Source organism: Eucyclogobius newberryi, unplaced genomic scaffold (assembly GCF_026437365.1).
Source record: "Eucyclogobius newberryi isolate DKJ021-1_F unplaced genomic scaffold, fEucNew1.0.hap1 SCAF_10, whole genome shotgun sequence".
In the NCBI taxonomy this organism is placed as follows: domain Eukaryota; kingdom Metazoa; phylum Chordata; class Actinopteri; order Gobiiformes; family Gobiidae; genus Eucyclogobius; species Eucyclogobius newberryi.
This window is the reverse complement of record NW_027315724.1, coordinates 27,569,545-27,592,166: the sequence shown is the minus strand read 5'-3', so window position 1 is coordinate 27,592,166 and position 22,622 is coordinate 27,569,545. Positions and strand designations below refer to the sequence as shown.

Genomic DNA, 22,622 nt, shown 5'->3' with positions numbered 1-22,622 from the left:
TAAACCTAGAAAGGTTCACAGCTGTTGATCAAGCAGAGATAACTTCAGCCATTATGTCCTCTAAAAGCTCAACTTGTGTCCTAGACCCCATTCCAAGCAGACTCCTCAAAGACATTCTCCCCCTAATTATAGACCCTATTCTTAATATAATAAATACTTCACTCGAAAGTGGCTATGTTCCACAGTCCTTCAAACATGCAGTCATTAAACCTCTTCTGAAAAAGCCTAATCTAGATCCCGACCTATTGGTAAACTACAGACCTATTTCAAATCTTCCCTTCGTCTCTAAAATCCTTGAAAAAGTTGTAGTAAAACAGCTTTGTCGCCGCCTGCAGGACAATTTATTTGACGTTTTCCAGTCAGGGTTCAGAGCCCACCACAGCACTGAAACTGCACTAGTTAAAGTCACAAATGATTTGTTATTAGCCGCTGACGATGGACTGGTCTCAATCCTGGTTCTGTTGGACCTCAGCGCAGCGTTTGACACCATTGACCACAACATTCTACTGCAGAGGTTAGAATGTGATGTAGGTGTTGGAGGAACAGCCCTCAGCTGGTTTAAATCCTATCTATCTGATAGGTTCCAATTTGTTAATGTAAACCAGAGCTCCTCACCTTGCTCTAAAGTAATTTACGGTGTGCCACAGGGTTCGGTACTCGGTCCAATTCTGTTTACTCTTTATATGCTGCCATTAGGCAACATTATCAGAAAGCATGGCATTAACTTCCACTGCTATGCAGATGACACTCAGCTGTATTTATCAATGAAACCTGATCAGAGCGATCAAGTAGACAGACTTAGTACTTGTGTGAAGGAGATAAAAACCTGGATGACACTAAACTACCTGCTTCTTAACCCTGAAAAAACCGAGGTCATTGTGCTTGGCCCTAAGCATCTACGAGACGATCTATCTGAGCAGATAGTCACACTGGACAATGTCAGTGTAGCCTCCAGTTCTACTGTAAGAAATCTTGGAGTCTTATTTGACCAGGAGCTCTCATTTAAAGCTCATATAAATCAAGCTTGTAAAACAGCCTATTTCCATTTGCGCAACATAGCCAAAATCAGAAGAATCCTGCCTAAAAGTGATGCCGAAAAACTTATTCATGCATTTGTAACAACTAGATTAGACTACTGTAACTCCCTGCTTGCAGCGTGTCCTAAAAGCTCCATAAAAAGCTTTCAACTGGTTCAAAATGCAGCAGCAAGATTACTAACAGGAACAAAAAGAAGAGAGCACATTACGCCAGTGCTGAAGTCTCTTCACTGGCTCCCTGTCGAGTTTAGAATCAAATTCAAAATTCTACTCTTGACCTACAAAGCCATAAATGACATGGCCCCATCCTACCTCAAAGATGCTATAGAACCATATCATCCAAACAGAGCTCTTCGCTCTCAGAATGCCGGCCTTCTGGTGGTGCCAAGAGTCTCTAAAAGTACTGTAGGCGGTAGAGCGTTTAGCTACCAAGCTCCTGTGTTATGGAATCAGCTCCCGACCCATGTTAAATATGCTGACACAGTCTCTTCATTTAAGTCCAGGCTTAAAACGTTCCTCTTCGAAATCGCTTATGGTCAGACTAGTTAGGAACAGAAACATAAACCCACAGCTTTAGCTACGCTGCCCTAGGAGTAACTATGCTGGGGGAAGTATGACAGCTTGAGCACTATCCTCTTCTTCTGACTACTTATACTATCAAACAATATTTATTTTTTGATTCCACTTGCAAACTGTTCACCGCCTTCTTTTTCTTTCTCTCACTCCTGAGGACCTGTGGACCCAGATGCCCCTCCCCTGGTGAAGTGGTCCCTGCCCTGTGTGGACGGTCCCTCATCTGCCTGAGGAGTGGGTCCAGCTCGCCTCCGACGGTCCCTCATCTGCCTGAAGAGTGGGTCCAGTTCGCCTCAGTCAGTCCCTCATCTGCCTGAAGAGTGGGTCCAGTTCGCCTCAGTCGGTCCCTCATCTGCCTGAAGAGTGGGTCCAGTTCGCCTCAGTCGGTCCCTCATCTGCCTGAAGAGTGGGTCCAGTTCGCCTCAGTCGGTCCCTCATCTGCCTGAAGAGTGGGTCCAGCTCCAGTCTCCCTCGTGTCCGTCTGTCCGTCTGTGAGAGTCGGATCTCTCCTTCACTGGAACTCCTCCAGGTTTCTACGCTTTTTTCCCAAAGAGGTTTTTTTTGTAGTTTTTCCTGGCCGAGAAGGAGAGTCTAAGGACAGAGGACCCTGGGACATCGTCCCTCGCCACCACAGACATTGTCTGACTCCCTCGCCACCACAGACATTGTCTGACTTCATCGCCACCACAGACATTGTTGATTCATTTCTCCCTGTGGCCCTCAGAGGCAACTGTTGTTGTGATTTTGGGCCTCAAAAAAATAAATTTATTTGATTTGATTTGATTTGAAGAAAGCTGTAAAGAACGTTACATAGGTGAGACGAAACAGCCTCTGCACAAGAGGCTCTATCAGCACAGAAGAAATACAAGACCACAGAGCGCCGTGCATCTCCATCTTGAAGCCTCTAATCACTCGTTTGAAGACGGCGAGGTGAAGGTTTTAAGCAGGGAGAAAAGATGGTTTGAAAGAGGAGTGAAGGAAGCTATTTTTGTTAAAAAAGAAAGACCTTCTTTAAACAGAAATGGAGGGCTAAGATTCAATCTTCCTGGTATCTATAATGGTATACTGAACCCTTGGAAAGGTAGAGGACCAGGACCAGGACATTTAGATGCTAATCAGGTCCTCAGGGTGGTTGAGCCAGGGTCTCACAAAGACAAAGAGGATTCTAATAGCCCATTAAAATTCTGAATAGGCTAGCTCGGTAGATACAAGGGGGGAGTTTCTGTTGAAACAAACAACTCCTTCTTCTTCAGGAAGGCTCCGCCCAATGGGCGGGTCTTACCACAGAACAGTATTAATATCGGAGTTCTCGATCTAAATTCTTTTATTGACAATGACTCTTGGATGAGAGTCGAAACGTCTATTTTTTCTAACTGAGTCCAGATGACTACAACTGAAGCTTTTTCTACTATGGAACACGCCTGGACGAATGAGGGATTACACCGACACTTTATGATATAGGTGAAAATGTAATGCTAAATGAGTCAGTGCACCACTTATACACTCTATATTATTCGGTGTGAGACTTCCCACACATATTGAACTGTGATGGCGCATGGCACAGCTTATGTGTGTGATATAGTCGGGCTTTTATTGGAGAAGTGGCTGCTATCACTCCACTTTCACATATTACTTATTTTTAACTCAACTTTATGAAGGTGTAATTTTACATACAGCACCCATATGAAGCCCTCGAGCAGTCTTTAGCGTTAGTTCAATCAAACGTTTCTCTTTAAAAAGTATAATAAGAGATTAACAAAAGGTAATAAAAATGGCCTCACACACAAAATGTCAAGTAGAAAAGCGAGCTGTAGAAGTTGAAATATTTTTTTTAATCGCAATTTAAATGGACAAAATGGTCAGAATCAGAACCTGCATACATTTTAATAACCCTGAAGTCTAAATCTGTACAATCTGTAAGAATGAAATGTGATTATTTTAGCTGCTTTTTGTAAAATCTCCTGGACGAGTTTAAAACGTGAAGAAGGTTTTTTTCCCATATCGTGCTGCCCTACGCTCTTGTTGATGTAAGAAGTCCAATATGTAACTGTTTAAACTACTCACAGATTTTGATGTGGCGAGGCATTTCACTGGTGTTTATGTGAAATCAGACGTTGCGGCCCTGATGTATTTCTGGTACAGTTTGTAATCATCTTATCAGTCAGGCCTTGTATTAAGTATCAGCACTTAAGAGCCTCAGAGTGTTTCTGATGTTTGTCTCTGCCTGACAAATGGAATCACAAGATGTATCTTGCTTTGACAGCTAAAGGAAAGTGATCCTAAATTGCCACTGTCAAACATTTTACATTAACAAAAGTGAATAAATGTATTGTGATTCATGTCGTTAAAATATTCTAAAACTTGCAGCGCCTCTGAGTCTGTGCTTTCACAGTTTATATAAGCTTTTACAGGAAGGCCTACGTGTTTTTTCTTTTGACAGATTGACATGGATTAGACGATTTATAGCAAACATATTTTGTTAGAGGCAGAGGATTTGTCTGACAAGCTGCACCACTGTCTTTTCTTAAAAGAGCGTCTGGAGCCCATCTAACAACATTGTCATAAAAATGTGGAAGATCTCTTCAATATCTCTGTATTAGTAATGTCACAATATCATCTTTTAATGTTGTGATTATTGTGAGAAGAAACATCACAATTTTATGGTTGTTGAAATTTTGACCAAACAGAGAAATCCACATTCCGCATTCATTCACACGTTTAATGGATCGCCATTCCTCACTAGTTTCATGAAATGTTACTTTCTGAATGTAAAAGTAATATCATTGTCACCTAAATATTACCTTTATTACCTAATATTACCTTTTGATCCAGAATAAACAGTTTTCTTTATGAAGAATGAGTCTGGTCACCTCTTCCTCCAGAGCGCCTCGAGCCAAACTCAAACAGAAATGTGCAATCGGGTTTGTTTATTTCCGTGACTTCCGTGTGAGGAGTTCATTGCTGATTTATCACGTTGAACAAAAGCAAACTTCTCAGATCAGTGTTTTTTTGCTTCACTCATTGATTCTGCAGAAATCTAAAAAAAAATTAAAATGTTTTTCAGTGCCCTGTGATATTTTCTATAATCGTTTTTACTCGTTAGCAGCCATGTTTGCGTTGACACGGATGGACAATGCATGTTCGGCTAATCCAACTGTTAGTCACGCCCAATTGAACTCGCAGAGAGATTTAAATCAATCTGTAAATACTGAGAGATATTCCAGGCAACACATAAACAGACCAGTAAAAAAAATACTTGTTTTTTGGAGAATATGTCTCATTGTTGCTGCCAACGATTCTCACAGTGATTATTTTTAGTTGTCAAGATCATATGGTGACCTGGATATTCGCGTTTATTATTCTGATTAGTTGGCGATTTTTCCAATACTAAACCTAGCAAAGAAGGAGTGACTCAAGTTTCCATTGCACTGATACAATATTAATGGCTTTCAAAAAAAATCTATAAGAAAGGTCTCACTTCGGCTTTGACTGTAGCTCCTGACTGACACAAAGAGGCAGACCTGACACCCTTCTCCTTTCATTCACAAAGGCCCCAACAACAAGAGGAAGACAGTATCTGTTTTCCAGCTCGACCATAAAAGGCAACCTCCTGGGGGCACACAATCACCACTCCAAAAGCCACAACACCGGGGCACTGGCCTTCCCTTCCAAATGCCATCCGTGCTCGGCAGTGCTGAACCCGCTCAAACCATGCAGAACTTGAACCACATTGACTCTTTTTTTTATGCAGCTCAAAAGGGCTCGCGAGGAGTCTTTCGCAGCAGAATTTGGGAATTATTGTAATGAATCGCACACTTGGATGAGTGACAGGCTGGCTAAAAAAAGTGTAAGCGCTCCCCCCTGCCGAGTAAGTAAACAATAAAATACTTTACGCTTGACAACAGCAGCAGAAAGTGGCTTTTTTTAGAATAGACGTGGGCTACACTTGCCGTTTTCTTGCACCAAGTTAGGCTTTAAAATCAACATAGTTTTTCCTGGTGCCCTGAGATATTTGGGTTCAAGTTCATCAGCCAGGCTTTCTATTTTTATCTCAAGAAGTGACTGAAAGTAAGACGATGCGTTGTCAAAGAGATAACCCTTTCTTTGTTGGGGTTCAGAGTCATTTGTGAAGAGCGTGTGGCTTTGAATGTCACATATGTTTCTTGTAATACACGAGCAGCTAACCTTAAAAACGGAGACACCATCTGGCACCGATTGTTGTCTCTGACACTCCAGTCAATACAGTGTTTGACAGTTGATTCTTTCACAAGTGTTCATCAGCAGCTGTGTGGAAAGTGCTGCAGCCTCACAGCAAAAGGGTTGTATTCCCATATTGGATATCACTTAATTAAACTGATGCATGGCTTTTCTGATACATTTCCATCAGTTTTAACCTTGCAAGGCCAATGGATTAAATCTATACTATTTTTCAACAGGTTTGATCAGGCATCAGACAAGAAGAACATGCATTTGGACATTTTAAAGGACAAACAACAGAGTTAGCTGGGCGATATGTTTGATAGATAATCAAATCGAAACGCCATATTCAGCATTTTTTCTTGAATTCTGCTCTTTGTTCTAAAAAAAAAAGAAACTAACAAAAAATGTTTCTCACCCACTCCTCCTATTGGTCAGCCTCAGGAATGCTTTGAGTGAGTGACAATTTTAACCAATTGCAATGAAGGAAGTGTGAACTTTCAGAAGAAGCAGGTGACATTAGACACCTCTTCATGAAATTATAACTTGTTTACATGTCACTCGTTTGTAAATGTTTTTTTTTTTTAGCTTCTTTAGCTACTTCTTTAGCTTCTTTTCTGAATACAGTTTATAAAAACAAATTGAAGAGCAGTAGAAATATTATTTTGAGTTTAAGAATAAAATAATCATTAGTGCGTTCAGAGCTCCACCCAGCAAAGCTCTCATAGTCAAGTGTTTGCACAGGCACAATAATGTCTTGCCTAAGGGCACAAATGCATTAAACTACTACATTAACCACTTTGCTCAGCCAGCTGAACTACCGGTACTACTGCTTTACGTGTGCATGCTTTTATTTGAGTTGTCTTCGAACATTGCAAGTCAAAGCTGCAAACATTACTACAAGCACAGAAGTCAGACAGCAGTCAACACCACACTCCATTTCAAATAAACAAGAAAAGACAAGGCCCAAGTTCAAATGAAACAAGCTACAAACAAACGCCTTGTCCCACTCAAGTGACTTCTAAACCTACGGTAAATGTCCAATGTCGAGTGCTTTAACAAAACACCTTTTAGTCTTTCAAACTCTGACACTTAACGCGGTGACAGACATGTGATTATGCACATCTGACACTCTCCCGACAGTTTCCCATTACACAACACTCAGCTCTGCACTTTTTACCTGTCATTCTTTATTTTTTATCTCTATTGCTCAAGATGCAGTGTACTCTTTGGAAATGTCATTCATTACATTTAACACAGACACAGCTGTCAGAAACAAGATGAATACAAAGCAGGGAGGAATCTAATGCTTAGGAAGTTTCTGGCATTGGCTTGGTTAAAAACATTCTCCTTTTTCTTATTCCTCTGTTGCCGACTTTGACTTTGTCTTTATCACAGTAATGGATGGACTGAATGCAGCTTGTTGTGCAGTCAATGTCGTGAAAAAGAATACTATCTCGCTGCATATTCTAGTTTCCTCTGTATTCACAATACATTTCAATCCATTAACACAGTTTTTTGGCATAATTATTATTTAACAGCTGCCAAATTTCTAAATTATGAAAATGGACGGTTATTTCGCCTTGTGCTTCGTAAAAAGGCTTTTAGCAGCGACAATAATATGAATGAATCATAATAAGCGCTCACTGTTTCTGTTTCTGGACCCAACCCATGGTTTAAACAGTGTTTCACAACCTTTTTGGAGAAATGATACTTTTCAGAGTAGTCTTCTAATACATTGCTTTTACTTGAGTTATATTTGGTTTAAAGTAACAGTGCTCCTACTTATTTCTCTTCCCACTGTTAGTAAGTCTGTCGTGACAAACGTTTTACAGTATAGCAACAACATTAAACGCTTCGAACACTTATACTTTCCCTTCAGATATGATTTGTTTTTGTGTTTCTTCTTTGCAAATACCAGAATACTATTAGACTGTAGTTCTATCGGTACTAATGTTAACATATCTGAATTATTTACGATACTAATATGCATAGAAATTATATGTTTAAGTACTGCTGTGATTAGTCACTACAATCGTGTTGGTCACTGTTGTTTCTGCTGTTGGTTCAAAGTAACTTTATTCTCTTAACCAGACACCAACGATTTTAATTACTCTGACTAAAACATGCTAAGCTCACTGTGGCTTTCCAGCAGCTTCCAGTGAAGAGAGTCTGATTAAAAGACAAACCGCTGCTCTTCTTTATCAGCTCCAAACATGCTTAAATTGCTACAGGTTTCAATGACTGGAGGCAATTCAGCCGCAGACTGTGATGGATCGATTGCATCTTCAGAGCAGAAAACACTGATATATGAGAAACTGGATTTATAGGAGATGTTTAGACCCGTTTCTAGATTCATGAAAATTTGCAGAGTGTGTGTAGCCTTGGTTACCAGTGAGTGGGCGGACCAAGTGCATTATCACCGCCTTATTGCATATGATAGTCAATTAGAATATACAGGCTGCACTAGAAAACAAATTAAGTGGGTCGTATTTGTTTTGGAGCAACATCCATGAAGCTGCAGCCAAGTGGATGAATATGGCAAAAATAATACTAGCAGAGGTAGTAACTTTCACAATAGTATGATATTTGATTTGGTTTATAATAAGTCAAGTATGGCATATTGTGAAACTTTGAATAAACTATACTCATGCTAACTAATGTATCTATAGCAGATTATCCTCTCTTAATTATGTATTTGACAGGGACATTGCACAATAAAACCAGAAACTACACGCTAATTTTCATGTGTCATCCCTGGGCAGAGGCAAAGTGACAGAAGGTCAACAGTGATCCAAAAATGTGCCATATAATATTTAAAATACAGTTTAAAAAAGACAAACAAACACCACCAACCCATCACCAGCAGCGGGACCACCTCATAAACACTCTAACTACAGATTTAAATATTTATAATAATTCTTACAGACAGATCACTAAAGACCACATTGATGATTATCTTTAAGCCACTTCTTAATTTAAGATCAAATACACAGATTAAAATTGGCCTAATGAGATTCCGCTGTCAGTCCAGGTCGAGCAATTATAGTGTTATTGGTGCAAAATGATATCGGATCCAAAATGAGTAATGTTTGTTTCTCTTACAAAGGCATGACACTTGATATTGGCTCTGGCAGGATCTGTGACCCCTGAATTGGACGAGAATATTGTTGTGGTGTAATTGTGAATACTGAGCTAACTCCACTTGGCACACACGCACACAGAGAGGTCACTGAGGGTGGCCGTGTCATTAAACGTGGGCTTACTTGAGCTGGCATTACACTGTGACTGTGAATAAGCAGCAAAGTAAACAAATGTGACCAAATCCTCGGATGGCTCTATGAATCTGGTAAATAAGACTGTGAAAGGCACTGACTCAGTGTCGGTGTGAAGTGGAGCTTGTGTTGTTTTATTTTTCTAACATGAACATGCACAAATACCTTTCAAGTCCTCAAGTTTTCTCATGTACAAACACTACAATACCAGTGCAATGTAAAAATAAATACATTTTGTAGATCAATTCATGGAAACGGGAGCCTTAAGTGGACAAGAAGCTCATGGACAATGCTCAAATAAAGATAATAAAGATGAGACCCAGACTGGTTCTCTCTGTAGGTTCTGTACAGGAGATCCCTGTCAACTTCATAAAGTATTATTGAAGAAATGTGTATGCTTTTGATATGCTGGCCAGGCAAAAATGAATGCATATTTTACCAAGCTTAGTTTTTTAGTTTAAAGGTACCAGTATGGCACAAAAAAAGGTAGAAAGTGGTAAATGAAATTAATGGTACTGAAAAAAAATATGTATAACAAGTGCCTGTTGGGTGCTGGGAGAGCAGAAAGTTACAACACATTAATGTTATTTTATTTAAATTATTATTAAAGTGTAATTACATAGCGCGTTCCCATTGTCTGTGCAATCAAAGGGCTTTACTAGGCAATGTGGGTAAAGTGTTTTGTCTAAGGACACAACGACATTTCCTCTAGCGCCCCACTGTGGCACCTGGTGTTCCAGCGTTCTCTCGTCCATGTACTAACCAGACCCTGTCCTGCTTAGCGTCTGAGAGCTGACAAGATCGGGCATTGGCAAGCAGCTATGGCCACTAGTGGGAAAAAAATACTCTTTTTCTTCAAGGAACTTATTTATTTTCATTCTTATTTGTTTTTCTAGTTCATTATTATTACAGGACAATATACCAGTCAAGTTCAGGTACCAGTACTCAAAACAGGTATTGTTCAAGTAGTGGTGCCCCATCAAAGTACCCAGCCACAATCTCAGAGTAGTGGTATAACTACAATACTTCTACAACAAGTACTGAGCTTATTACTTCTACAGATGCAGATGATTCCACTAGTGCTATTTCTATGACAGCCCCACCTACCCTGGAGCTGCTTCAGACCGGGATGTGAAGTGTAATTTGAAAGTTCTCATCTTAAATTCAGCCTTATTACTCTGACTGGAGCATTCTGAGTTATTTACTGTAACTGCTGTAACGGTACAGCTTTAATAAAGTTCTAGAAGTGATGTGGAACTTTTGAGACACAAATGTTTCTGCTCAGTGCCACAACAAACATGCTGCAGCTTGTGGCTAATTAGTTCCAAAGGTGATGCTCAAAGCTAAGTGATCACACTTAAGGTCATAAGCAGTTAGGTTTTTCCCCCACAAAGTGTATAAATATTTTTTTTAGCAGTAGATTGGCTCTGAGTCAAAGTCCGAACAAATCCAGAAATTGGCGCCATCAGTCCAATACCTAATTAATTTTACATTCAAAAGTCTGATACTTAGATGAGTTGTAGCCAGGGGAACAAGGGGATTTGTCTCTGTCCTGTGAGAGCTGCAAATGAATGGACACATCTAATTCAAACCAAGTAACATTTTTAACTTATAGAACGTCTTTAAGTGTCCGTTGTTGCTCCTTGTTGTCTCTGAGCAGAAAACCCCCATTGCAACATTTGCCCACGTCAAAACCCTGGCTCTTTTTTTGAAACATTTGACAATGTGAAATGTATGTGATTTTACTCTTGTGATAAAGAACGGAAGGAAGAAATGTGAAAAAGCTTTTGCATCCATTTCCTGACAATGTATTTTAATAAGGGAGCTGCTGGGAGCTCTCTTGCCAGAGTTACTTACTTCTGCTTCAACTTTGGACCAAAAAAATCATAAACTTACTTTTTGCTCTATATCCATAATCCAATTGAATTCCTTTTGGACCTGACTAGCCTGATTCCACAATAACTATCTTACTAAGTAAACTACTATTTCAATTATATATATTTTTTCATGAAGTGAATGAGTCAATGGAATGCCTCAGAGCAGCCGGGCTCAAAGTGCAGAGATCAGAAGAGACTCCTGTGATGTGCTGAAACAAAAGCACCACACTCAAAAGAAAAGATGATGCAAAGACTCTGGGTTTATAGAAAATTCTGCTGCATGGATGAGTATATACAGTAGATGGCCTACAGCAGCCCAGTGTAATCTGTAGCTCCATGTTTTCTGCTTCTGCTTTGCCAAATGAAATGTATTTTAAACGTAAATGAAACAGAGCGCGTAAACATGTGAAGAGTCTGTACTGATCAAACTTAAGATATTTGAGATATGACTTAAAAGGTAAGGGAGAATATCAAGAGAAAACTTTGAATTGAAATAGTCTTGATTGAGTAAAATGAATGAATGCCACACTCACCACATTAATCTAAAAGTAAAGTAATAGTTGTACAGTATTAATAGATAGAAGCAAATCAAGTTCATTTTCACAAGGTATGCTATGATTTGTCGTACAAGACCGAGATTACAACCTCAAATGAGACAGCTGTTATAGGCTATGCATCATCAGCAGCAGTTAAACAATTTAAAAGGGTCAGAGTTTGAAGGGAAAGAAAATCAGTTAGGCAATTTAAATTTATCATCTGTGGCTTTATGCCTGTCAGAATGATTAGGATGATAATATTCAATACACAGCGTACATGGAGTTGACCTCATCTACAGAGGGCACTTCTGCACATCATAAAACATGACAGCGATTTACTGAGATGAACCATGGCTTGTGCTTTCACGGGAAAATGTGAAACTATGAAGGCTTGCTTTGGCGTCCCATTGAGTGACAGCGCTGCCACTTTATTCGTGTTCAAATTACACACAAGTATTCACTAAGGGTAATTAAAGGCGACCTATGTAACTTTTCTTGTTGTGTTTACTGTGTTTGGTCATCTCCGGTTTATTTGTTGGTAAAAAATGCGCTATCTAGTGGTTGTTATAATTTACACCTTATTAGAATCAGTAGAAGAAGAGCTCTGGACAGGAAGTAGTTGTTTCTAAACATGTGTCTTTCAAAATGGCGGCTCCTCATTCCTGGCTTCTCTTTTTGGAGTTAGTTTGAACATTGTCTGTATTTATTTGTTAATGTTTGAGCTGTTTATTATTGGAAATCACTCTTGAGCACTGTATATTGATGTACATTTTTGTATGTGCTTTATTGCAGTTTCACAAAATATAAGGACTGTCAGTAAAAATCACAAAAGGCATCTGGAGTCCCTTGTTTAGTTGTATGGATCACTAGCTCGGCTGCTAGTGAGGCCTAAAACATTTCTGATGGAGAGTCTTCCGCCTGCTTGTCTTCATGGAGATGTTATCACTTTTCCTGGAACATTCCATAGTATGGTATTATCTATCTTGCATTTATTCAATTACGGAAATCATTTAGAAAAAAACATTTTTACTGTGAGCTGGTTCGACTTACCTGCTTTTCTCCATGGAGATAGAGAAGTTTAATCCCATACTGTGTACCATCTATGGCAAACCAATAACACCCATGCACCCAAAGACCAGGGTGTTTTTCGCTCTTCCATTGTCGCGCTGTGTTCACAACTGTCCCCAGTGGTCAGGACATGTACAGCGCTGCCTGCGACGCATTCCATAAGCAGTGAGCAGACAAATGACATCTGGACCAAATCAGGGACAGAACAGCGCAGAGGACGGACAGAAACCTCTGCATATCCATCTGTATGAAGCTCGAAAGTAGAGCCTAAATGAGGATTCGGATTTGTGAAGGGACAAGCAAGAACAATTAAACTCACTGTGTTAAGAGACAAGAAGGTCTAATTGCTCACCCAAAGCATTTTAACGTACACCTTTATTGGAAGTGGACATGTCTTTCTCCAGAAATAGAGAAGGCAAACCGATAAAATATGTAGATTGCACTTGGTTAGTCAGACAGGCAGTTCTAGTGCTCCGGGCAGATTGAGGTAATTCCACCCCGAGGCGCCACAGAAAACCACCCTCCGATTCACACGCACCTACCATTCAAATCAATGGGGAAATACTTCGAAATTCTAACAAACTAGACAGGTACAAAAGCTATCCATTTAAATGAAGCTACTCTAAATAGCAGTAAAAGGCATCTCTTTTTGATCGCCTTGGGTTGTTTGGTCTAAATGAGAGACAAACTAGTGAGAGGCAATGGTTAGCTTTGTGAATACCAATAGGGCTGAAGAGCATTCCTCGTGCCGTCTAGTGTTCTGGGGGTTTGTATTACTGTATACCACCCAGGGGGCAGTCCGCTAACATACTAGGTGGGACATATGACCCTGGGCCCCCCTCCTCCATCGTTCTTGGCCTTTGCGTCATGCCTGGTTTGTCTCCAGACATGCGGCGTAGTCTGTTTTCCGACCTTTAGACAGGGACAAAGCTGCCACTTTTCTTACAACATAAAAAATTACACCTGCAGCCTTGATATTCAGCTGACCTTGGGAACTTATCGCAGTAAAACACCGTTATGGACTATAACAGTGTCATGAAACTGTGAAAGAGCAGCAACATTTGAATAGTTGGGTAATTTTTAACAGCAAGGGGGACTTCCTTTTTAATATTGTATGTACTGATCCGTCTCACGTTACTTTAGATGGAAATGAAGAGGTCACCAAGTTGCATGCTTTACCCTTTCTGAAAAATATGAGCGTCAACCAAATTATTTTGTCATTTTGCAGCATCACGGACACCCAAAAGTCACAGTGTAACATTTTGCAGTGGAAAGTTGTGTGACGCATTTTCATTTTTTGCTGTTTGGTTTTTTGAAAAGGTCACGAGCACTCTTACCAGACGCCGGCGTTCTTCTTCCACCGTGTTAAGAAGCTGGGCAAACTCTTTGAAAGACTGAGCTGAAAAACAAGACAAACACGGCTTACAACAGGTTTTAAGACGTACATATATGTTTTATCATCAGTCCATAAATCTTTAAAACCCGACATATGATGCTCGTAGAACCGTGTCATAATTATTCAAATACACAGATCCACATGTTGTCTCATAATAAAAAGGATATTTAAAAAGTGAAGCAGCTTGGCCGTTATGTCGCTGGCTCCCCTTGAGCTTTCTCGCACATGGGGGGGTGAAATGTTTGCTCCCCAACGCTCTCGATACCGCACATTTTAGAACCTAATAAAATCATGCAGCTGTCCAATTTAAGCTCAAGACGTGTAGTAAAAAACAATACTTCAGCTGAACGGCGACCGCTGATTGCTTCCCTTTTATTTTGTTCCCCTGCTCGGTCTTAAAATAAACTGACGTACTGGGAGAGAGATATTGTTTGTCCACTCCATCTGGGCTTCTCTTGGGCAGCTTATTACAGTCTACAGAAACCATTCAGCGTACAGTACAGGGGAGCTTGTCTGCTGTAATACTGTGCTTCGAAACAGCCACTGCGTCTTTAAAAGGGAAAAGGTTTTTTCTTTTGGACCAAATTGGAACAATATAATATAATTGAGCTGGTATATTTTGAGAAGGGACGTCCACATTACTAGAGCAGGTCTCACATTAGACAGATGTGGCAGATACCGTATGTACATCCTGCTCTGTACAGAAACAGTGCTGAAACGTATACAAAACAAGAAAGAAAAATATAGAAAATAGGAAATTAAAAGAATAAAAACACGCCAAAAAAAGGTTGTTATATTCTTGTTAGCAGCATTCTTAGACTTAGTATGTCCACAAAGATGAGATGAGACATAAGATTGGGTCCATGACACTGAGGCAAGACAAGATTTTTACATCATTACATCATTACAACAAATAAATCACGCAATCTATTGACAATTTGGCTTCACCATTTTTGATTTGCTATTATTTTGTGGCGATTGTAACACTACCGCTTCTCAAGAGTTGTAACTAACAAGCACTTAACTGTTTTGTTGTCGATGTGAACAGAAGAAAGTACAATCTCATGATATCTTTCATCATCAGTGCACTCAATTTTATCTACAAGCGAGATCTTGTGGTACGAGGGCGTGTCCGTATAGTTTTCATGGTATAATAATGTTAGTTAAAGGCCCTTGTATTGCTCACCTAATATATTATGAAAATCCTAATTATGTTTTTATGTGCCACGGTAACGCTAACAACATCTTGCACGTTAACAGCGCACTTCCTGCTTCACTTAGAACACCCTATATTTAGATGCTGACAGCGCACTGTGGTCTCATTTTAATTCTTTAGAGAAAATCGGGTACAGCTCCTTTAATTGCTTATGGGTGGTGGTGACATTTGGCTCCAGGGAGTTGTAGTCACTGGCTTTGGTTTTACAATGCCTTGTATAACATTGGTAATATTGGCCAACTCAGCTTTAAAAGATTCACACATGTAGGGTCTTTGTTGGTTAGCCCGTCAGTTAGCCACATTATTGCTGTCCTGCCTGCCAACACAGTAACAGCATTATCAACAGCAGGGGCCAGGCGCACAGTAGAGACCATGAATCATCTCAGACACTTTGGTCCATTTACACAATAAAGCTTTGTAAAGAACGAGGTGCAATGATTTTATGCCGTAATGCAGCGGGCAGCCCAGTCCGCCTATTAACGCTGCTTTATCAACAGAACTGGCCTCTCGGGGGGTAAAGGCCACAGCAGGGGCCAGTGATGGGACAGGATTAGACGGCGAGGAGAGGAAATAGTGTCAAAGGGAGTTTAGATTTAGCATTCCATTTACTAGCAAAAGAAAAAGCCAGAAGAATAAAATGTTTCAACCGGCAGAGAGGTATCGTGTGCTTACTGTGGAAGTATTTACCAAATAGACTCATGAGCATTAAAGCAGCATAGATTTTTTATATTGTTCTGGGGCGGCAACTTAATAGTCAACATTTTCTCGTTAAGTTACATTTAGCCAGAAGGATTTTGCTATTGTATTTTCTTTCACCTTAATGCTATTTTACACAAATAGAGCAATTTTAACCTGATCAAAAGAACGCAAGAAGGTTAGGTGGAAAATGGATTGATACCAGGGGAGAAAGTAGTTATTGTTGGCAAGTATAGGCTTTAATCAAATCTGTGATGATAAAACAAACGATTTTTGCTTGAAACTAAATTCAGTGTTGAGATTGTAAGGTCTCATTGCTTTTGGTCACCGATGGCTATATTGTAAGTGCCTTAAGTAATTCTGTAATGGAACTGTCAAGTCATAAAACATATCTTTCAATTGAGTAATGATTTTGCTGCATTATATTATATATATATATATATATATATATATATATATATATATATATATATATATATATATATATATATATATATATATATATACTGTCAAACCTCTCCTCTTTTTCTGTAATTTTCTTGAGCTTGTAACGAGTTGTGTTTTTCAACTTATCGGCCTTGTCTCATACCAGCAGTCCAGAGATGGCCCTTAGAGACACTAGGCTTGACCTTCCGTGAGGGGAGCATGTAACTTTTTCTGAAAATTCTAATTTCTGCGACCACATCAATCTTTTGCCCCCATTGATTCCTAGATAACTGGTGTAGAATGTGAATGTCACTGCAGGAAGTCATAGAATGAAATCGATAAGAGGTCAGGCGAATGGGGCAGCTGGCACATACAATCTCCCATGTTGTGTGTGGAAGTTAGCAGCATCAAAGTGAGCACAAAGATCCGATATCTGACTCTCGTCTGGCATTCACAGAGGTGCAACTGTGTCAGTCTGACAGGCTGGGGACATTGATGAGGTGATTGATTTCCACACGCATTTCATATTTTCCAAGGTGTGACCATGGCCTTTGCGGTAGCTCGGGCAGCCGAGCACAAAGGGCGAGCACAGGGAATTTCAACAACAGGAAAATAGGAAACATTTATTATGAGCTAAATGTGGTCGATGCAGTATGAGCTAAACAAGAGAACCACAAGCCATTAAAAATACATTACCGTATGTTCCCTTCCGCCTGGTGTAATATCAAAATCTGTAAACTAGTATTTCAAACTCACAGAATAAATGCTAATCTACTTTTCCTGATTTTATTAAAAACAGACCACTGCACCAATTTTCAGACAGGGTAATGACATTCAGGATTTCATATTGTATTAAAGGTGCACTATGAGTGTTCGCCACCTGCTTTTCACCATGTATGTTACTATTTTGAATGAAATGTTCCACTGTATTTGCGTATTTGAACGTTGTTCGTGTACTCTTTCCTTTTTGGTGTGTTCTGAACCGTGGAGCTTGATCTGGCCAGACTCGGGAGCAAAAGAATTTGGTCGGAGGCTGGTGGAGTGGCAGAGCCGTGACGCTGACCTGAGGAACACATTCACGGGAAGGGGAACGGCCTTCATTAACTTTGGGCACAATGGGTGTAAGTAAGGCGCAGTGCGGAGCAGAGTGGAGCTGCATGATGTGAAATCAGCCCTTTACAGGTACCGGATGGTTGCAGCCATTGTTGATTTTATGCTTTTATTATGCCATTCACTGCCCAAACTGGACCATAAAAACCTCAAAGAAAACTGCAGGAGAGAGAACATACTCGTCAGGCACCGCATATGCAGGCGTCTGCGTAAAAAGAAAGTGACAATGTAACCTACAGGAGTCTGTTTCGTGGGCAGGAAAAGCCCGTCTCCAAAATTCACTGACCCAGCGGCATTTGTTTGCATATAGCCTACTGCATGCGTAACATTGCGTATGTAAGTTCATTAAATATTTTCTGCAAAACTTTGACAACATTTTTAAATTGGAGGCAGAGAAGATGTAGGCGTAAAAGTTCTGAAGCTCTTAAGCTATGAAATGATCCAACCTACGTTAGAGACAGGCAAAAACTGCTGACATTTCTACAATATCATGTTTGATCATGATCTAACATTTATAAGAGCCTATTTCCAGTAATAAAAAGACTACATTTAGCTTACATGTGGCCCCGACACTCATATTTCACATAATTGGAGCATTTCACAGCAGGTGTTCATCCAACTGCTCCTAAGAAAGTGTCAGCAGAGAGCGATGAATCCACGCGGCGTGACGAGAGGGTCACACCTCCCACGGGCCACGGATCACCTTCTCCTCCTGTGCCGCTCTGGTTCTAAAGCAACATCCATGTGCGCACTGTATCTTCGTTCACTTCCTGTTCTCTGGTTTCTGCTTAAAGGATGTTGCAACCTGTCCTGGACTCGGCTGCACATTGACTGCTGAAAGTTTAGCCTGGGTTTACTAGCCTCTGCTGATTCTCCATTACACAGTGCATGGATTGACCCTGAGCCAGTTAAAAAAATGCTTATACATTTTTGAAAAGTAATATAAAAAGCAATCATAAATAAATATACCTAAATAAAAATAAATAAATATCCTAATGTTAGAGTTATCTCAAATTCCTGTGATTTGTTCATACACCACTGTGTAATAGTTCAATGTTGTTATGCACTGTATCAATTGATTTATGTATTGAACGCACCATCAGCTCTCGTGTTGATTCGTTCACTTTGTTGGTCAGTAGTTGTATGTGCGGCCTACGTTGGTTGATAAGGGCACGTGCTGCACACCGGTGAAGACAAGGTTTTTCACACAAACTGTAACACTTGTTTCTTTATTTCCACTATGTATACAACTTACCATTAATAGTACTTCAACTTACTGAAACCTTCTGGGAATTTTAAGAGTGTACCAAATACAACTATGAAGTCTACTATCTTTATACCATTCAAATATTTCTTGTTGTCTTTTCCTCGAATCTAAAAGCTCATTTTCTAAAAATGGGGCCTGTGCCATCATCGTCAACCCTCTGCAGCGCGCTGGTAGCTCTTTGTAAACATTGGACTCGTCCCACTTTACCAGCTGGTCAGACAAAATGCCTATTATTTGCTCCACATAGGACAAACATTGTGGTTGTGAATGGAAAAAGCAGGCATATTAGACGTTTCCTCAAACAACCACATGTTTGACTCTAATGATTCTTGGATTTGGGTGTGGATTTGTCCAATATACATAATTGCTGTTCTCCTCTCCTGCCCATCATGCTACAGCAGTTGCTTTGAAAGAGTAGAGGAGGAAAATGCACTATTCATTAGGCATTCAGATGAACATTACGGCCCCATGTCGGAGAGGTCGATATCCAGTCTAGCCCTCACAGATGGACAGTAATTCAGCAGCCCAAGCCCCATGAAGCTCAGGGCTCAAGCCGGAGATAATGAGCACAGCCTAAAAAGCAGAGTGAGGAGGAAGCAGACTGTGAGCCCAGCCCATTAGCGGTGTAAGGCCCTCTGCGCAGCTGCTTTCATATTCCTCATGGAGGCTGTGGCACCTCCATTAATCTCTAACACCGATCACAATTAGTCCCTTTGATTTACAATAGGCTTTAGAAGAAACAGGGGAAACATCATAAGCAAATCAATAGCATTAATTATCCATGCAGAGTAGACAACTTCCAAGATCCATTCAAAAATACATGGCACACATTTGCACAGCATCTTCCAAAACAATAGCTTTCTTAATCGATACGTTTACTCAGATGTATATTTTTGGGATGTTTCATTTTGTATGAAGAGGATAATCTTGACAGCAGGTCTTTCTATAGTTCTTTGAAATGTCTGGTAAAGTTTCAGGCTTGAATAAATAGTAAAATGCAATGAATCTAAATTAGAGTCCAGGGATATACTGCACTTACCAATGTTCACCTCGTCGTCAGTCTCGGCGTCACCGATGCACTCGAACTGAAACTCCAGCAGCGACTGGGAGAACTTCTGGACAGCGGCCGAAAAACCTGCAAGATTAGAAAGAGGTTAAATGAGTGAGGAAGTCTGGCTGAACAGGATAAGTTCAAAAATGCAGAGAGAGATACTATACGAGCTTCTCACAGTGGAGCACAACTTGGCTAAATCTTCAATCAGTCCATCATTGATAGTGGTACACAAACTTGTCTGTGAATAAATGCAGTTCAATACTCGTGTGGATTTACTGGGAATCAATGATGCCCATAGTGTGGTTCATTGCGTCCGAAAAGTTACAAAGATAAGGCATATAGGTAAAAACATAAAACATAGATACCAATAATGAAATGTTTTTGCTGAGATTTGCAACACCCATAAAGGCTTTATAGTTGAGGTGACTGGTGAGATATTGATATCCTCTCGTAAAAGACTTTTACACTCCAAGAGGTGAAGACGCTGAGCCAGTCTAGCCCTCGCATCGTCTCAACACAATTGATAGCGGTCTTAAACTTGTCCAGCTTTGTGAAATTATTTGCAAGCTGTTGTTTATTCCGAAATAAGTGTGCTTTGGAAACACAAGAAATAAATGTATTGAGATGATCTATTTTTAACATATTTTTTGCTTGTGGTGTCCATTTTTTAATGCAAATTTTGGTCGACTAAAAAGGTTTCCTGTGCGAGGTGTTGTAAAAAGCTCTCAAACTATTAAGTATCTCGATGATCTCACAGGGAATGTGACCTGAATTGCACTCACCGAGTCAAAGCTTTGGCTAGTGGGGATCCAAATAAACATACAAACAAACCACAGGCTCAAAAGAGTTTGTGTATTAAAGTAAACAGTGTGTTCATATCCAAACTGCGAATAGAAATTATCTGAAAACTCCAGCTAACTCACTACATAACTTATTTTTTCTGCTGTCTATATAAATCCTTACAGTTTGAATAAAATTGTCAACAAATACAAACGTTGAGCGACTAAGACATAATCCACCGACAAATAAACTTATCGTAATTCATCGTAACCCTTGCAAAAAGCATCTACCGTATTTTCCGGACTATAAGTCGCACCAGCCAAAAAATGCATAATAGAAGAAAAAAACATATATAAGTCGCACTGGAGTATAAGTCGCACCAGCCAAAAAATGCATAATAGAAGAAAAAAACATATATAAGTTGCACTGGAGTTGCAAGGGTGAAAATAACAAATAATATCACATATAAGTCGCTCTGGAGTAAAAGTATAAATATAAATATAAGTATAAGTCGCACCACGGCCAAAAACTACGAAAAAAAAAAGCCACTTATAGTATGAAAAATACGGTACACATTAAGCAAGCATTAAAAAGGGCAGAAAGATGTTGTCTATTGCCCATGATGTTTTGGGTTTTAACAAAAGTCATAGTGCAGCAGTTTGTCTCGGTCTCATAAGGTTACTTAACACCCAGTCTGAATCAGAGCGTGCTTCACCGCTCTTTGTAGTGACAAGTCTGCCTCTGTTACTTGTACATTCAGGATTTATTGATTCATGTGCAGCAGCCTGCCCTCAAACTGCAGCGTGAGCAGGGTTTGTTGATCTGATGGAAAGTGACATAATAAAACAAGGGAAGTTGCGCTGAAGACGTCTAACATAAGCTACACCACTGCAGAGGTTTGAGAAGAACTTCCAAAATGCACTCAATGTCTCTGAGATTAGACAAAAAAGAAAGAAAAAGAACGAAAAGGAAACAAAATCAATCAGGGGAAGATATGTCATAAACGTTATATTACAATTTTGATTTGATCACTTATATCAATGTGTGTACCCTTTGTATGTTTATATTGCCTGTAAATAGAAGCAAATTTGTTTCTATTTTTCACTGTGATTGTTTGAATCCACATGTCACTCACTCAGAGCGAGACGGAGACGACCAATAGGAGAAGTGGGAGGGAAAAAGGAGTGTTTGAGCCGAGGGCTACAATAACAGAGAAGCACTGAAGCACAATATAACACTAATACCAACGTAGAATTACAGGGATTAGATCCCGATCAAATAGTTCTAGTCCTATGTCATGTCTCTCAAGCCTCTCAATACACTTCCCAAAAGAGCAGATGAGATTTACATAATGAGATTAAGATAAGATTTAGACATAATTTATATCACATTGTGTGGTTCAGTTCACGAATTTGGCCTTGCAATTCTTTCTAATATACACGTGCATACATTTCAGGCACGTGCACAGTTTGAGAAGAGCTTTTTTCAGACATTTAAAGTGAAATTCATCTTTTCAGCCAAATTTCCAGCTTGACAAGAAAGAAAGTATTATTATTATTACTTATGTGAGTGTGACAATGTGCATCGGCCTTATTTTGGTCACATACTCCACCTTTTAACATAATCTTTTGGGAGAAAACACAAAACGTGCTAATTTACAGGTATGTAGGTACCGCGGCTTTAACCCTTTTTTGTTCTAGCCTAATGTGAACACGGGGAAAAGTGTTTGTCCTGTCCCTACTACAAATAATGAGAGTTTAGGTATTCAAGGCGACAAGAGAAAAGTAATTGAACAGCAAATATCTAAAACACAATTTGGCAAGCTTTTAACACATCAGGGGGTTCAAACACTGCGATCAAATGTATTGTTACTCTTCTAATTGCACTAATGACATTATTATGCAGCTGGTTCCACTTATCTAATATCGGAGTTACATAAAGGTTCCTATGTGGGTCTTCTGCTCACGCACGTGGGTCAAAGCAACTGTGTTTGCGCTGCTATACGGAGAGAGTGGGAGGTTTTATATTTTAGATGAGTTTATAATTACAACCAAAGCAAATTTAGGCTGCTAAAATGGTCTGACATTTTCAATAGCAGCCCACACAGTTTGAAA

General features: G+C 39.7%; 1 protein-coding gene across 2 annotated transcripts in view; it reads right to left on the bottom strand.

Moving 5' to 3' along the window:
• arhgap42b (Rho GTPase activating protein 42b) overlaps nucleotides 1–22,622 on the bottom strand; it is a 92,150-nt gene that overhangs the window by 58,108 nt on the left and 11,420 nt on the right. For both annotated transcript variants that reach the window (XM_072453029.1, XM_072453030.1), the window contains exons 2-3: nucleotides 19,714–19,809; nucleotides 13,901–13,962 (exon numbers count right to left, since the gene is read on the bottom strand). In XM_072453029.1, the coding sequence (XP_072309130.1) occupies nucleotides 13,901–13,962; nucleotides 19,714–19,809 (158 nt within the window). The remainder of the gene's footprint in view (nucleotides 1–13,900; nucleotides 13,963–19,713; nucleotides 19,810–22,622) is intronic.